Source organism: Mercenaria mercenaria, chromosome 4 (genome assembly GCF_021730395.1).
Source record: "Mercenaria mercenaria strain notata chromosome 4, MADL_Memer_1, whole genome shotgun sequence".
Classification (NCBI taxonomy): Eukaryota; Metazoa; Mollusca; class Bivalvia; order Venerida; family Veneridae; genus Mercenaria; species Mercenaria mercenaria.
In genome coordinates this window covers 87,758,795-87,776,655 of record NC_069364.1, presented here as the reverse complement: position 1 = coordinate 87,776,655, position 17,861 = coordinate 87,758,795, and the positions used below count along the sequence as shown (strand labels likewise).

General features: G+C 33.3%; 1 protein-coding gene across 2 annotated transcripts in view; it reads left to right on the top strand.

Annotated features, from left to right (window-relative positions):
* Positions 1–8,277: 8,277 nt before the first annotated feature.
* Positions 8,278–17,861, top strand: part of LOC123552372 (adhesion G protein-coupled receptor L3-like) — a 56,541-nt gene continuing 46,957 nt past the window's right edge. Inside the window, exon 1 of one of the 2 annotated variants that reach the window (XM_045341990.2) lies at positions 8,278–8,760. In XM_045341990.2, the coding sequence (XP_045197925.2) occupies positions 8,613–8,760 (148 nt within the window). In that variant the 5' untranslated portion in view covers positions 8,278–8,612. The remainder of the gene's footprint in view (positions 8,761–17,861) is intronic. The other variant, XM_045341987.2, reaches the window with a different exon arrangement.

Here is a 17,861-nt window from a genome sequence, read left to right as displayed (position 1 = left end):
GGTACATAATGTCGCCTTATTCAACTATTTACTGACTTTTGCTATTAGGGGCTGATTTTGGCTAAAATCACACATGTCGCTTTAGTCTGACACTAGGTCATTTACTCCTGATTGCTATTGAGGTATGCTATTAGTAAAACGCGATAATACTTTTAACGTTAACGTTATATATATTTTCTAGGATGTTCGTGTTTAAATAATTTGTCATTTTAATTTGGGAACGCTACCAGGAAGACCGCTTCGATATAGTCGCAATTAACACTGGCATTGTCGCAAACTACACCGTCATTGTCGACTAAAACACCATCAATTTCGCCAAAAGTACCTGCATTGTCTCGGAAAGCACTGACACTGCAGGAGACTCTAATTACAGAACGAAACAAGAAAACCCCATCATTGGCACAAACTTCGCGAACTTTTAGTACAGTAAGTCTTTTCGGGTAATTTGTAAAATAAGTCAACATATGACCTATAATTGTGGAGGTGCGACGTTAAACCCAACAAAAACAACTTTCCATTTTTTTTATTAAGTAGTAAGGCTTTTAATACATCTATGGTAAAGTCTTCAATCTAAATATCTTTTTGTGCTATGCGTCATGTTCAGAAATGGCGGGGATCGGCTATCCAAACTTCCGGCATCGCATTGGATTATAGTATACGAGCAATGTATTAATACACTACGTTGCATGGACAATTTATAATAACTCTCATACGCATGCAAATATTAATGTGTTGTACAATTATTTTCTTTGCAAAAACAGATAAAGCGTTTTATATTTTATCTAAAATTGATGCCAACATATAGGTCAGTTCAGGAATATGCACAGCTCACAACTGAGTAGGTATAAGTGATATGATCTTATGCATTACTTTTGGCGGTGCTTTAATAAAACAAGAAAATTTTGGGTAAAAGCCCTTTTAATCTTTTGCTTTGTTTTTCTTTTTGTTAGGTTTGACGTTGCACCTCCATAATCACTCATACTTCCTTGTTTAACAATTTCCTCGTTTTTGATACACTAGTACCTTTTCCACTTTTTCAACTCATCTCCAACAACAGGTGGCACCAGTGTTTAGAGGCCGTGTGAAAATGTGTTCGAATTGTTTATGCACGATCTTGAATCTTTTAACGAATAAAGACATATCAATAATTGAAAAAATGTAGCAAGTTCAAGGCAAATTCCAAATCGGCATGTCATGCTTTAAAGGTATGCTTTAATGACTATTCTTCCATTATTGGTTAAAACACATGTTAATCACAGCTTTGGAAGTTGAGATATAAACGCATGTTTTCATTGTTACGTTTTAATCATCGGAAGTCACAATATGTCAGATTAAGTTAGGCATCGTGATATGTTTCTCTGAAAATGCTTTACAACCATTTCGTTACATAAAGATCCTTACAACATTGGTGCGGTTTTATTTTCTGCGTTTCAAATCAAAGTGCAACGGTCTTTTGAGTAATTTCTCTTTACGGAAGGCCAAATATCATGTAATTTTATACATATCGGACAATCTTACTAAAGTTCATCTCAAATTAACGCATTGGTGCGGTTTTATTTTCGGTCGTTTCAAATCAAAGTGCAACGGTCTTTTGAGTAATGTCCCTTTACAGAAGGCTCAGTGTCATGTACTCTTATACATATCGGACAATCTTACTAAAGTTCATCTCCAATTAACACTCTGAAGGCGTGCTATTGATAGCCTCGTTCTGATTACCCTTCCGCTAGCCAATCAGAGCCTTGTGAAAGTAGAAGTTTAAAAACCTAAGAATCTATCTAAGGTATCAGGTAGCTGAAATTCGCATATTTAGTTTGGAATACTCTATTTTTTATTTTCATCGGGTTTTTAACATATACCAGTAATTTACATATGTTTCTTTCCAAATATTAAGTCTAGCTGACTGAACATTCATTATTTGACCCAAGTATGTCTGTATAGGTAAAAGGTTTTGATAACGTCTTACCTACTTACTGGCAAAGGAATCTGACCTTCCTAATTAACCATGAAATTGCTGTTGTCAAACAAATTTGTTTCTTCAGAGGTAAGCTGAGTGTGAATTATATCATTTATTTTGACGGAAATTTGGAGCCAAAGCAGATATGAATGTCTAGCAAAATGGCGGACCGTTTTTCAGTTTGTTTCAAAGGATTATGTTGAGAAAAGAATTAAATGTTTGATTAAATATTTTAAATGATTAATTAAATATTTTCATACTTCATGATATCAGTGTGTCACTACCTTTCTGTAAAGTACACCACAATAAATAAGTCTGATAAATAAATTGCCTTTACCACTTGATTGTGGTATTATCATGGCCTTCCCAATTAAACCTGGCACTCCTGTTACCAGCGGAAAGCAGACACAATTTAATGATAACGTTATCTTCCTCGATTAAATCGTGATGATATCCGCAAGGAAATGTGTAGTAATGTTTTGAATCATTACCTATACATGAACATTGTACAGTTCAAATGTTGTATTTCAAGACGCGTTGTAGACTAGCTCCAGTCCCTATGTTTATTCTGACATATTTCTCATATATAAGTTTTGTCCATTATCAGTTGAAGTAACCCCAGCAGGTTGTTTCTATATTGACAGTTTATTGCCCCTGCCTCCGAACATAGGTATGGTTTAGCCATCAGATTTAGAGGCTTAAAATTTACTTATAAAATATGTTCAGTATTTACAGAAAATAACCATGCAGCCATGGAACTAGGCTAGATATGTTGCACTATATTGGGCTGCTCTGTAGGACCATATTTTCCAGATCACATTTTTCCCTCGTGTTGAGAATACTATCATATTTTAAAATGTGTTTCCTAAAAAAAGGAGTTAACAAGAAAATCACATCTTCACAGATTCTGACCATGTCTTCTAGTGTTACAACGTATTTATTGCACCAAGTTACATCATTATCATCAACATCATCATCTCGTCGGGCAGATATATTATATATTTATTGTTTTAAACTCCACGCTTGTCCGTCAATTTCTCTGACTTCATAATCCTTACCATGAGTTGATAAAGATTAACTATTATGAAACCTAGTGATGCATAGGTATACCGCATAAATTCGCCTCTAATAATGCTTCCGAGGGGCTTCTACTACAATCGCTGCTGCTACTAGCACTTTTGCAACTACCGCTACAGCTGCTTCTGCTTCTACCACTATTAATACTACTACATCTACAACAACAACAACTATTACTACTGCTATTGCTTCTACTACTGCGAATGTTGCTACTGATGCAACTACTACTACAACTACTACTACCACTGATATTACCACCACTGCTTCTTATGCTTCTGTTATTACTGCTACTACTCTGCTGCTTCTGCAACTTCAACTACTGCTCCTACGCTGTTCTATTTACATGCAACTGTTTTCTCATAAATGTGAGAAAGCCGTCAAGTATCACAGTTTCTGCATAATTTCACTGATTGTCGATTTTTTCTTTTTAACGTGTTTTTATGCAGTTTTATCGTTAAGTTTCGTCTTCTTTGTCATCTTTTAAAGTCTCTTATTTTGTCATGACACTCTTTCTTTTACACATTTTTCCAGCACCGTTTTAACAGTTTCGTTTCGTTTGATGGATTACCAAAGATATATGATCGGGTATTTTTATACTATTAGTAACAATGTGATAAAATGTGTGATAGTTTGATTGTGAAAATTTCAATTTGATAATTTCATTTTGTGATAAAGATGTAATTATTCATTTACATAATATGTTTTAACAATTGCCCCTCTATGTTATGCCACAAATGCTAAGGACCACAATGGAAATAAGAGCTTGCTCTTTATTGTTTCATCCTTGGTATTGGGGGCGTGTCATGGTTTTCGTTTGCATAATATAGTATTTAGTGATGCTTATTGTTTTATTCTATACTGTGTTTTTAATCATGTAAATGTTATTCTTTGCGGAAATAAATCTATCTATCTAAGCTCAAATACAGTAGATAACATTTCATCAAACCAAATTTAAGGTATATAACACTAATTTAATGATACCGTCACATGAATGTTGTGATTTTCGAAATATTTTAATGATATCTTCAATCCATACTGTGATATCAATTATCAATACTGATATCATTAGATAGTTTTTGTGAGAAGTTTGCATGTTGGCGAAACACGATGACAGATACGTTGATTCGTTGATTCAAGAAGATAGCCAGGTTATTTATTTATTTATTTAGTTAGCTAGTTAGTTAGTTAGTTAATTAGTTAGTTATTGTTTTTATTTGTTTACTTTGTCTATCAGGATATAGTTAGAGCGTAGATGCTCGTAGGACTACGAATACCTTTTACTATATCGTACCCTTCCTGTAGTTGTTTTACTTTCTAACTGGGCCAAGTTGTTCGAAACTTTAACGGGTTGTAATTTAGTTTAGGTTAGTTTAGTTTATACTAATTTGTTTTAGCTCGATTGTGATGAAAGCTTTAACTGTTTAAGCTTATTGTAACCACTCTCGAGTCCGTTTCCTATGAAAACTAGTACTGGGGTTATATGAGAAGTCATGGTCGTGACCCCAATGATGCTCGAACCCACGACTACTGCATTAAGCTGATAAACTAACCGCCTGTTAAATTTCTATTCAAGATACTAGTCTTGGTGGGTGGGAAATACTAGTATGATGTTTTAATTTTACTGTAAAGATGATTTAGTGTTTAAAATCCTTAACAAGTACATTTGATTTTCTAAGTTTTCTAAACTGTCGAAATCTACTGATAAAGTTAATCGACCGTTAACTCAATCGCCTGTTAAAGCTTCGAACAACTGGATCCAGTTGTTTGCAAATGTAAGGATCGTGCTGACATGTCTTTTTTTTTTATAAAAAGTGAACATAAAAAGTTACAACTGTTGGAAATGTTTCAGTGAATGTGTAAATTACGTTTTTACCCAGTTGGTTTTACACTACAAATATGTAGTTTATTGTAATTCAATTTTATTGATATCTAATAAGATGGGGTCATTTTTACGATATTTAGACGTTGTCAACTGAATTTATCTCAAAGTCATTCTTATTTTTTATCCCAGTGATAACTGGTGAGAATATTGCAAGGTCATTTAACTCCGGAGTTAGCCTGTATTGTTAGATGGTAAACTGACACGAAATTCACGCGTTTTTTTGCCCAAGTTTCCCCCGATATATATACAACGCTACTGTTGTATATGAAATATAGACGGGTACAAGTCTGCTTTGCGATTGGCTATTTACGGATTATCGTGGTCTAATTTTTCTTGCTAGAAATTTATGCTCGATCGAGGTAAGAAATTTATTTGTTAGATTTTTGTATGATTTTTGCATTACGATTTTTATTTGGTAATTTTTTTTGTTCATTCTACAGAATTCTGTAACGTTTACTTTTTGGCATGTGATTTTGGCTAGTTTCGGTATGTCAGGACTATTTATTAAATTTTTCAGACTTTTGTAAATTATTTTGAAGAGCAGTCTAAAATGTTTCGTTTTTATAAGCTGTAAGATTTGTACTGAAATTTGTGTAACATGATAATTGTAAAGTACTGTTTCAAAAACATATGTCAAACATTTTGTTAATTATGGAACGCCATTATTGCATTGTAGTGTTAAATCTATGTGACAAGTCTAGTACCATGTATGTAATATATTATTGTAATTTGAAATTGTGTGCCAGTCTATAGCATATATATATAATGTCCGTTTTGTTGTATGGCATTAGACATCATATTGATACCAACTATTGTATAACGTTTGATTTGCATTGAATTTTGTTAATTTGTAGTTGTAAATAATAGCTGCAGTTTATCATTTCCGTATCTATAATGTTTCATCATAAACTTTTCATATCTTTTCCATACTTTTAACTTTAGTCTTTTAAGTAAGTAAGTTTTGTAATAATGGAAGTAATTAGTGAGGTATTTTAATCACGTGACGTCTGAACTTAGTAGGACATATATTTTGTATAAATAGCACATATTATTTATGGGAGCCTACGGAGGTTTGGTGTACGCAAAGGAGCAGTTTTATGCTCTGACTTATTTGTTTTACTATGGTGCTTACCATATGTTATATATTTTAGCTTCTTCCGCCAGACGATTTTACCTGGTGATGTCATAACCCGGAAGTACAATGCCCGAAGTTCACTTGTCTTCACTCGCCTGGATGTGATTTTCCCAGCGCAGAGCTTTCGTCCCATGGTTGTGCCATAAACCGCAAAGACGCTGATTTTTGTTTTCCTCTGAAGTCAGCTCAGGGATGCAATCACCTACCATCATAGGGAGCCAAAACGGAGTCAACGTATTCACGGTTTAAAGGGACTTTATTGGAAGATATGTTATATTTTTTTGTGTTACTTAAAGTTCGAAATAAACTGAAACACCTGTGCCACGTCACGTTACAAAGAAACTGTCAGTGATAGAACTTTGTATCTAGAGATACTTAACTCTGATTTTTTTTCTTTCTTATAATCAGTTCTTTTTTTCTATTAATCATCTATTCATTGTTGATAATCATTTTATGTAAATAAATTTGTAAATATTGTAAAGGGTGTTGATTTGTTCTGATAGTTATTGTCGCCGGTACGTCCATCCTGGTCACATGCACGTCATTCCATAAGATTAAATTTGAAACAAGTTTTTTATGAAATTCTGATTGAACAGTTCTGCACGTTTTCTCAACAGTGATGAAAGGCCCATTTGAATCGAAAATTACAGATTTTACCAATGGCCATTCTTGACCAAAGAGACTCGCATTCATTGATAATGGATTTTTTTTTGCACCGACAGCAGGGATTTGGGTCCTTGTTTTAGTGATACAACAGGAATTTTGGTCCCTATTATAGTGATAAATGTTTGATATATATGTGTTGAATGATTATCTTTTTATGTTCTGTTTTAACACGGGCGTATTTCGAATGGGGTTCAAACGTACAACCCTTTGACTGCATGCTCGACGCTGTAACCACTCAGCCAAGCCGCGTTGATAATAGACATACACACCCGTATTTCATAAAAATCTTTTCACTGATTAGGGAAATATGGAACAGACAAGGCATTAATTCAATCAAATGTCATTTAACATTATTGTGTTACCCTGACATAGTCCAAACGCGAGCAAAGCACATTGCCTTCATTTGTTTTACAATCTGCACCAAGTTCAATTTTTTCAATAACAAATTACATTCCAAGCCCGAAATCCTAACCTAGCGGCATGTGCCATTTCATAGTGAATATAAAATAAAAATAGCTCTGACTCCAGTCGGGATCGAACCCGTGCCTCTACTGCGACAGCGCCTTATTTCGACCACGATACCAACTATTCTACGCAACATTTCCCAAAAAGGGTTTTGATGGATCAGTTACATACTGTAAAACAACCATATAGCAAACAACGTACGATAAATACATTGCAGAGTTCATACCCAACAAGTTGTGAAAAATGTGGTTCCGATGTAAAATTGCACATTTTATTAAAGTTGCACGTACAAATATTGAAATATGAAGAATGTTATTTAATATCACGTCAAAACCCTGCATCGATCACAAATTTAAAATATAAAGTAAAATACATGACTGTGCTGTGTGACAAATACGATCCCATTCTTCACATAAGATCCTACTCTTCACAAAAGTGGGAAATGTGATCTTGACAAAATATGGCCATACTGAACTTTGATTAGCGGTTTATCTAACCAATCTCTAATTACTGTCTTTACAGTTTGACTATTCCTTAATTGAAACAGGAAATTAATAATTAGGCATTGATGTTGAACTGAAATGTTTCTTGTCTGTTTAGTTATTCAAACTTTTGCTTTAAAATTGAAACGTCCTCTACCTACCTACCTACCTACCTACCTACATATCAAAGAGTTCATATATTTATCTTGCTTAGATCCCAGAATAAACTCGTTTCACATTTGGCTGACATCATTATTAGATTTAGCAGATCTTACTAATGCCATTTTACGTAGATATCATGCCTTATTACCATATAGCTGACCTGCATTTTTTATTTCTACAGAGTTGACTAGTGTCACGTTCCTGTTGTTATCAGATCTTTCTACCATAGAATTCAATCTTTTCATTTTTGATATCACATCATTCTACCACAGAGATGACTCATCCCGTTATTCGTTGATATCAAATTGATAACATTTAATTTACTGGTTCCGTTTTCCCGTTGATATCTTATCTTGGTATCACAAAGTTGACTTAAGCCGTCTTTCGGTGAAATCACTCCCTCCCTTATTTCAAAATAACAGGAAATGTTGATTACTCAGAGACACATTCTGCTTGTAAACAGTGCTTATGCAGAATTACACTCTTATCAAATCTAAATGTGTATTACATGTAATTATAACAATAACCGAAATAAAAAAATGGCAGGAATGTAAAACTAATATACAATTACAAACTGTTTCTGGAAACAATAGAGTAATTTACCATTTCCGATGAAACGAATTATTTAAAATTTGGTCTTACACTGTACAATTTAGATAAGAGTTAGATAAAACAAGTGTGTTTAAAACTGATGTGTTCTCCATTTTGCAGTGTGTACTTTGTACAATATGCTTTAAATAACGAAATCGTGAACACTTAATTCACATTACAGGATACTACTGCTTAAAGATGTGTACACTTACCTGTCTGTCTTTTGTAGGATTTTTGTTTTTATATTCTTTTTTATTTAACTTTGTGAACGGTACACCACAGACAGCGCCGACATTACCGCCAACAACACCGACAACAAGGCGGATTACAACAACACCTAAAATCAGTAAGATTTTTTGATGACTTATGATAGTTCATAAAAGTATGCGCACTTTCGTACCGCTTAACGTATTGATACACTTTGACGACCTTGACGGATTAAATTGTTCTATTTGTAGAATAATATTTAGAGATCTATCATGTTTTAGTATCTTTTATATTGTTGATACTGTTTAATCAATGTAGCCCCTCTTTATAAATATTACAAAAGTTTGATTTGGTGTAGACAGAGTTGTAAATATTTCTTCCAAGTCTGAGAGTTATCTCTTTGAATTGATAAACACGTAATTTTAATTAAGGGTTTAATTGTTATTTCACTGGCATCACATATAAGGCATCACATTTCAGGCTTGCCATTATCAGAAACGCATTAGTATTGGACAAGTTTGATATTGTGCTCTTATTTCGCTCGCGACAACAAATGAAGGAACTGGATTCTACCAATAACCATTTAATACTCTTTTAATATTTTCATAGTAAAACGTAATACCAAAAACTTTGAATTATAAAGATAGTTTTACAAAAAATGAATGATTGTTGATATATCTCAATTATTCCAATGTCTATTAATCCAAGAGTTTGATTTGTTTATCCAAGACGATCACACATTGATAAACCTTTGTTTATCATCATTTTGGTATTCGTACGCATATTTAAGCAATGCCGTATCAGATGGCAGCGATAAATTTAATTTTTAAAGAAATAATAGCCGTGATAACGCTTATTTTCTTTGTTAAACCATTGCATATTCGAATGTGGTTTTGACTTGAAATTTGACAAAATGTTCTTTTCGGAACTGAAAAAAATGAAAAATTCGGTGCGGACATATGTTTACTAGAAATAAGTATTATTTTTTCTGATGTAAACCATGCCTCTTAATGCACACTTTTGGCATTAGGTATATGCATTGTAATGGCAGTGTTCTGCCGAGAATCAAAAATGGTGAGGACACATGTCCCCTTGGTAAGAAACAATAGGGGACATTTTAATAATCTTGGAGACAACAACAAGATATAATTGACATAAATCACTAGTATTACTACAATTGAAGTTTTTATTATAATTGTCATTGCCTTCAACCGTCATATAACTTGCCATCATTTTTTTCATTTTGGTTTAACCATAGTTTTCTATTAAACCCTCTATAGTTTGATTTCGGGGCACATTTTCAGTTTTTGAGACAATGGGTTTTAAACAGTAGATGGATTTTGAGCTGTCGCGGGACTTAATTAAGTTACTTTTAATTGACATGTGGAGGCAGTAGGTGGGACGGTCAACAACATCGGATTTTAAACTGTCTATGGACTTCCTGGGGGAACCACATTAGTATTAGACAAAACACCATCAGTTTGAACGTTGTTTTCCTTTTCGGGGAAACGTAGGCAAAGGAGTGGATGATTCGTACTCAGGTCCGGTCATTTCACACGGTAGTTCGTCCCACGCGTTTTCTTAAGGCGACAGTTGACGCTTCTAGATCAATTTCAGTGCGACTTCCGTAATTTTTACGCGAGATTCTAGCGATATCGCCGCCTCCACAGAACACTAGGACACTGTGCAATGGTGAGCTTTGAAATATGCGTTTTCTTACATGACATCAGAAATGAATTTCAAACATGTCCTTTTCTTTTTAAGTTACAGTTTTGCCCGGCAACCCTTTATTGAACTACAGATCGGTTAATAGCACACATTATTACAGGACTTCTAATGTAAATCGCCGGTCCATAGTATGTGCTATATACACGTTCTATATGAAACACATTTTTACCGTGTAAGTAAGTCAAAAATTAAAAAATAAAACTGTAAAAATTAATTTCTGATGCCATGTTAAAACACTTTTTGGCAATGCTTGCCAGTCAATAGTCAAAACAATTATCCCTTGACCTTCACACGTCGGGCAATAGTTAGACTTCTAAACTATATATCGTATAAGATCAAGTATACAATACAAAATATTTCAATTTTCATTAACTCATACAGATCTAAATTGGTATGTACAAATTACATTAGTTACCACGTATTAACATACAGTTGTATTCCTAATAGATCTAGGATTATTATGACATTTTATACAAGAATACATTATGTAAAAACTCCATACATTTCCATGTTCTAAACTGACTACGTTGTGGTAGTCACTCCAAACTGTTGATGTATTCGCTTGACTTTGTGTTACAGAAAAAGATATCATTAATATAATAAAAGACACGTACTTAAGTCATTTAATAAAAGAATACACGATGTAAATATACATTTTATTTCCTTTGTTTATTTTAATTATAGACATGCAATTATAGCAAATTATACAAGGACAATTTAAACTGATTTTATTTCCCAAACATTACTGTGTATCGGAAATATATAGATTTCAATTGTGTATTTATTAACATTTAACTACTTATAAAAGTAAGCAAACTTTTTCTATCTTTGGTCGCAAACATGACTTCATAGGAACACGTCTCGTTTATACGGAAGCGTCCACTTAGTCCACTTACAAGATCAATTCAGAAGTGAATAAAGTTCACTACATTCTTTAGGCAAGTCTGTACGTTTTTTCATAGACCCATATTATAAAATAAACCTATATCCAGCACATCACACTGTTCGATGGGCAAAGTGTTTCGATTGTCATCAAAATCTAACTTTAATACATAAAATGACGAAGAAATCAGCGACATAGTAAAAGCAATAAAGGGAGATAATAAAGTAGAAATAAATTGTTAAGGTAAACTAGTGAAAATTTTAAAAATATGTATTAATAAAACCAAGAACATCAATAAAAATTATACTTTACAATTGTAACATTTAAGTCATGAGAACATGGTAAAGTGGTGGATATATCTGTATAATACATTAAACAAAACGATGTGTTCATACTAGGTGGGTGTGCATAAAAAGAGGTAAAACCAGGAAGTTTTACGCAATAGTCTATCCATATCATGATCAACAATGTCAATTGATAAAAAGCTGAAATCATAAAGGTGGTGATCAGTCCTACTGAAATGTATAGCCACACCACCATGCAGGATCGTAATGTAGAATTCATGACTGTTCATACGTTTAGAAACCTTTTGTCGTGTATGACCTACAAATTGCATGTAACGCGTTTAACAAGTTGTAAGATAAATAACATTTGATGATGAACAGTCTGCACTAAATTTAAGTTTGTACATCTGAGAAATTGAAAATCTGCCAATTTTTTTTTCTATCCTTTCTACTGTCCTGGTACAATGTGTACAAATAGATCAGGATCATTTGCTAGAACGGGCGCTGTCTGGGGCAGGGGCAGCGCCAAATATCTGTACGTGACTAGAAGGTATTTAAGATTTTTACCACGCTTTTATGCTAAGACAGGTCTATGGGAGAAGAATTTTCAAGAAAGGAATGTCAAAATTACCCATACTTCAAAGTCATAAATCTACCATATGCAGGCAGAAATCCGTGATATAGAAAATAGCTCGCATGAAATCTGTGATGTTAAAAACAAAATGGCATCATCAACATAATCTGTTAAATGACAGTCACCTACCTAAGAAAACCTAGCACTGTATCATCAAGAAACAATTTAGATTTATATCAACTCAGTGAAATCCATTTTCGTTTTCAAAGACGGCAACTAACACAGAATTCGTTCTGAAATCCGAGACATTTTGCTCAGAAATCCGTTACTGAGGCTCGTCAGAAATCATGCCTTACTGTAAGCGACATCCTAAATGAATAAATCTAATCAAGTCACTTATGTGTATCGTACACTTGTGTATTTTTCGCTAAGTACTTTCAAGTAGTTTAACCGATTCGCACATAGATATGATAATGTCGTATACCTAATTTATCATTTAATAACACCGATTATCTCTTACAGTATAATAAAACGTCTTATTATTATCTACATTAAAGTATAGACTTGCTTCCCTTTATTTCGAACCTTATTTATTTAACCATTTGATACAAACACATTGTCACATGTGCTCATAACTGACCGAAAATCAGCTTGAGCTTCAACATACAAAAAGAGGAACTTTCCGTCCGTGAAACAATCTATATGGTTTACCAATTCCGGAACGGTAAAGTTGTTGTTAATTATACCATCGTGTTCTAGACTTTGTGAAATTGAAAGATGCATCTAAATATCTTCAATTCAGTCAGAATACAATTTTTATTTATCGTTGAAAATACTTATTTAAAAAAAGTCCCAATTCTCATTCGGGAAGCTTGAACATACCTTTATCTTACTTTATTGAACGGATCTTGGCATTTTTGAAGATAAATGAGAACGTGTATCTTAATTAAAATGTAATAAGTAACTGTTGTCTCTAATATTCCATTAATCATATCGTTGTATAGGATATCAAGAGTGCCAACACAAAGGAAAATTGATAACTTACATTAGCCGTTCGCTTCTCAGATATTTCATACAATTCACAACTACCATGTCATTTGCGAAAAAATTTAGTTATTCACTTCATTTTACTAGACAGTGTTGCTCATGTCAGTCCAAGGAATTTTCGTGATAGAATGGAACATTTTGTTCATCAAAAATAAATTACGAAAAGTGAACATGTAGCATGTTCGAATATGGAAAATTACAATAACTTAAGTACACTGGTTCCAATAAACCTACGTATCAGGCCGGACACTTTAACTGAGATATTCTCTTTCAGTCTCTGTATATTTCGATGTGCGGACTGGAAGCTATTTTTTAGGCCTGGAAGAATAACCTGTGTGTGTACAGTGTATGAATCTTCCGTTCGACCAAAAGTCCATCTTAGCCCGAAAAACTCTCTATAGGGACAGCTCGGGGTATATATCAGAAATTGTGTCGATGTGATTCTAACATCCATCCAACAGATTAATAAAAACGAACAAAGAAACAAATAAAAAAAGTCCGTCTCTCAGTCCGTCCCACTGTAAATAAAATCTGAAAAGTAGATCCCTCGGAAACACCGAAAACAAGGCAAACAGTGAAAATTGCAGACTCGGTTTGATTGCGTCTGTTCATGAGCAGTAATGGAAAATGCAACACTGCCCACGCCCCCTAGCACCGGCTTAAGCAGTATTCAATCTTCAAATCTTAAAGAGTTGAAATCAATGATCCCGAAGGGTCAGAAAATATAACAACACTGCGATGAAGTCGGGGCGACTTTTTACGGCTGCCACACAGCACTTAACACCCGCTGTTGTGAAGTAAAAAAAATCTGAAAAGTAGATCCCTCGGAAGCACCGAAAACACTTGTATGCGCAAATCTTGTAATTTTAATTCAAATCAAATTAAACTTGGTTAGCATAAAGAAGACATTCACATATTGCGAGTAACAAGCCCTTTCCTCATGCTCTGACCGCCTTTTTCATCCATTTCAAATGAATTGTGGTTTACCTCATCGATATCAAGCGGACATACGCATCTTGTCTGGAAATTCTGGCCTGATGAATTTTTTGTTATACCCTTTTTAACTTTATAACATTCTATCAATGAATCATTTTCATAGGATTTTTGCACAAATTTGAAATCGTTTTTGTTGCATTTCGACAATTTGCTGTTTCAAATAACTTAAAAAGCAGTGCATGTTTTCGCAAAAAGTATTAACTGCTTAAATGAAATTATCAAATTTTATAGAATTCGTACACTTGATTTTCCGCTTTCGAATCGTTTGTGTTAAATTTCTGAATTCTTTCGAAATATATATCGTGATTACAAAAGTGTGTTAAGATTTCAAGCAGAAGTCTTAGCCATTTTGTATGAAATTTCAAAGGCATTATAAGTTTCAGGTCAAATTCAGTGTATATTAAAATTTCTCCAGTCGTATTGATTCATATTAATTTTTTAGAATTATTTTGCTTATAGAAATGTACGATACATGGATGTGAATAATACCCTACAATTGATTTTAGTGATAAGCACATGGGTAGAGCCCAAAAATTTACCAACATCAATGATGGCCCTATAAACATACTGCACTTTCTCTTCCAGATAGCTCCCTTACATCCTTCTTACGACTTTAGTGAGTTCAGTTAAATCCGTTTTCTTTAAAATCATACCAGGATTTTGTTCAGTTTTGTTAGTTGTGTTTCGTATAATTAATATAAGGATACTTCTGTCCTTAATTATTACCGGCAGTTCAGTTCAGTGTAAATATATATCTCACTAAAAATGTTGGGGTGACCTGAAATTAACAAATTTCAAAGTTGAATAAAATATTTATTTAAACATGCTGTTTGACCGGTTTGATAAATCATTCAGGTTCAAAATGATGTATATTATTCCATTATACCATGTATATTTTCATGCACTGGACCTTTTGAAGAAAACTAAAACGTTTTTGCTTCCCGAACAGAAAGAAAGTTTCTATATATAGAAATAATTCCCGTTAAGGAAGTGGGGAAATATGTATAAAATGTTAATAGTGTCGCATACAATGTACGTGTCTGCCCAAACTTTAAACTTGTTATTCAAAATTCGTGAAAACAGTTTTTTAAGTGATACCTCGATAATTATTGACGTTATTTAAACAACCCTTCCTACGCAAATGTATTACGTTTTACTTTCCGTGTAAATATCGCATCTTTAAAGGTCCATTACTAAGGGAAAGTGAGTTGGCAATTTTTTTCATAGCCAGTGCATAGACTTCTGCAAGACACTAAATAATGAAGATTGGCAGGTCAAAATTTACAGAAGGTCTTTGGAACTCAAAGAAATGTATGTGTATTAAGTTGAAATTTCAATGAATCGACAGAATGACCCCCAGGTCTTTTTAACTTTCTTCATACTTCATAGAAAAATAATTGTACATGTACTGCGATTTATTTCAAATTTTTACATACCAACTTTCATTTTCCAATAAAATGAAATAGTTTCTTTGCTTTTTTAAAAGAAATTAAAATGTTCACTTTCCTAAGTATTGGACCTTTAAAGTCATATCACATTATAAAAATAAAATATTCACAACAAAATATTCAGTCAACATTATATCAGGACCCCCCAAGGATGTGCTAGTTTTAAGCTTATTTATTGCTGTGAGAAAACTTTTCAATAAGCTATTCACATATCATTTTATCATTCTGATATCTATCATATCTGATGATAACGTCTATCAATTGGATTATTTACAACTTTCTTTTAAATAATTTCACAGTTGTATGTTTGATCGTCGTATACCAGCTGCTTCTTTTAACATAGACAAGTATAACAGAGTATATTTTAACTCACTGTGATATTTTCCTGATTCTACATGTACCGACATTTTTTTCTGAAAGGTGACTTTTACTCTGTGAAACTCTGTCCTCTGAGAGGTTGGTGCCAATCTTGAAATTAAGATCTTATCAATAAAATTCTGAAAGATAATATAAACACAAAAGTGCACCAGCTAAAAATGTCTTAAAAATCATATATCAACTCGAATCAGATTGAAAGAAACCTGATTAGCGCGTATCTCTCAAGTAGCATATTAAATAGAATTTCTATAAAATGCAAACTTTGTAACGTAGATAAATAAGCACAAACATGTAAACTAAGCAGAGAACAAAAGCAGTTACTAATTGCAGAATACAAAAACATATAATTGATATCTAGCATAACTTTTTGCAGAGCAAATCAATGAATTGGCATGCTTATAATATGAATTGACAAACTAATGTACTGAAACTTAACAACAATCGACATGCATTACATGTAAAGCATTGACATGAATACAGAACAGGAAATACATAGAACAACTAGCTGTGCGTTGTTGGCACAACAAGAAGAGCGACAACTCTGTCCGTTCCAAGCATTAATCAAGCGCCGGAACTAATTTAGGTTCGACTCATCTCTAAAATGTTGAGGAAAGGAGTTCCAGAGCTTGTCTGCGTAAGAACGGAAGGAGTTGCTACCGTATCTTGTTGTCCTTACCCGTGGCACTTCTGCAGTGTTGTATACCCAAAAGGATAAGTTTTATCATTAATATTTATAAGGTCATGAAGGTAAGCTGGAGCTTGTTTATTAACCATTTAAAAAGTTTCTAGAGCAGTTGTCTTTAGACGCCTAACTTTCAGAGACAGGAACTGAGATTAATTTAAAACAGTTATATAATCTGAACTGTAGCCGTTATAAATTAAACACAATACCCTTTCTTTTTTTAGTGTTAGTGCCCAGCCAATGGGCAAAAATAAAAATTTGACATGATAAATGAGTAGTAGATGTTAAGTTTACCTTATTTACATAGATTACGTCCAATGCGGTTTAGTACATTCAATTGCCGAGATGCGTTTTTACAAATACTTGAAACATGAGAGTGAAAATTAAGTTTTAGATCTATAGTTACTCCTTACAGTTTTACTTCTTCATCACATGAAATGATACTGTCGTCTATATCGAAGGGGATATTACATTTCTTTGTTTTATTATCAATAACAATAGCTTGGAATTTTTTGTCTGAAAACCATTTAATGAGTGATAAACTATCAATTTCCAAAGTAGTTATAACACTATTAATTTCATGGTCTGCATGTGATAGTGTTGTTATCAGCATAATTTTACAATGTACTAACTTGTACAAAATGGAAGATATCATTTATGAAAATGTTGAAAAGAATCGGCCCTAAAATTGAACATTGTGGAACTTCTTTATAGATATCTTTAAAATCACTTCTGAATTAACCTAACTTAATGCACAGACTTATATTGCAAAGATAACATTTTACTTATTTCAGGGATTTTTCAGATACACCATATGCCTAAGTTTAAAAATGAGTAAACCATATGGTAGAAAAGCAAAAGCTTTGGAAAGATCCATTTGAATTGAGACTTCAAGTTTGTTTTCAATCTTCAACTATCCTTAAAAGAGAGGTTTGACCCCGTAACCAGACCTAAAAGCGAATAAATACATATTAAAATGTTGTTTATAAAAATTACAATTTGAACATTAATGGCTCTCTCAATTTATTTTTGGATAAAATTGGTAAGATACTGACAAGGCGGTAGTTCCCTTTTCTTTTTATGCAGTGGTGTAACCTGGGTGATTTTCAAGCTATTGCGGAAAACTGAAGTTGAAAAAGATTTATTAACCAGAAGGGTAAGATGACCTGACATTGCTGGTTAGGCCAGCTTTACAAGTTTTGAAGATAAACGGTCAGGCT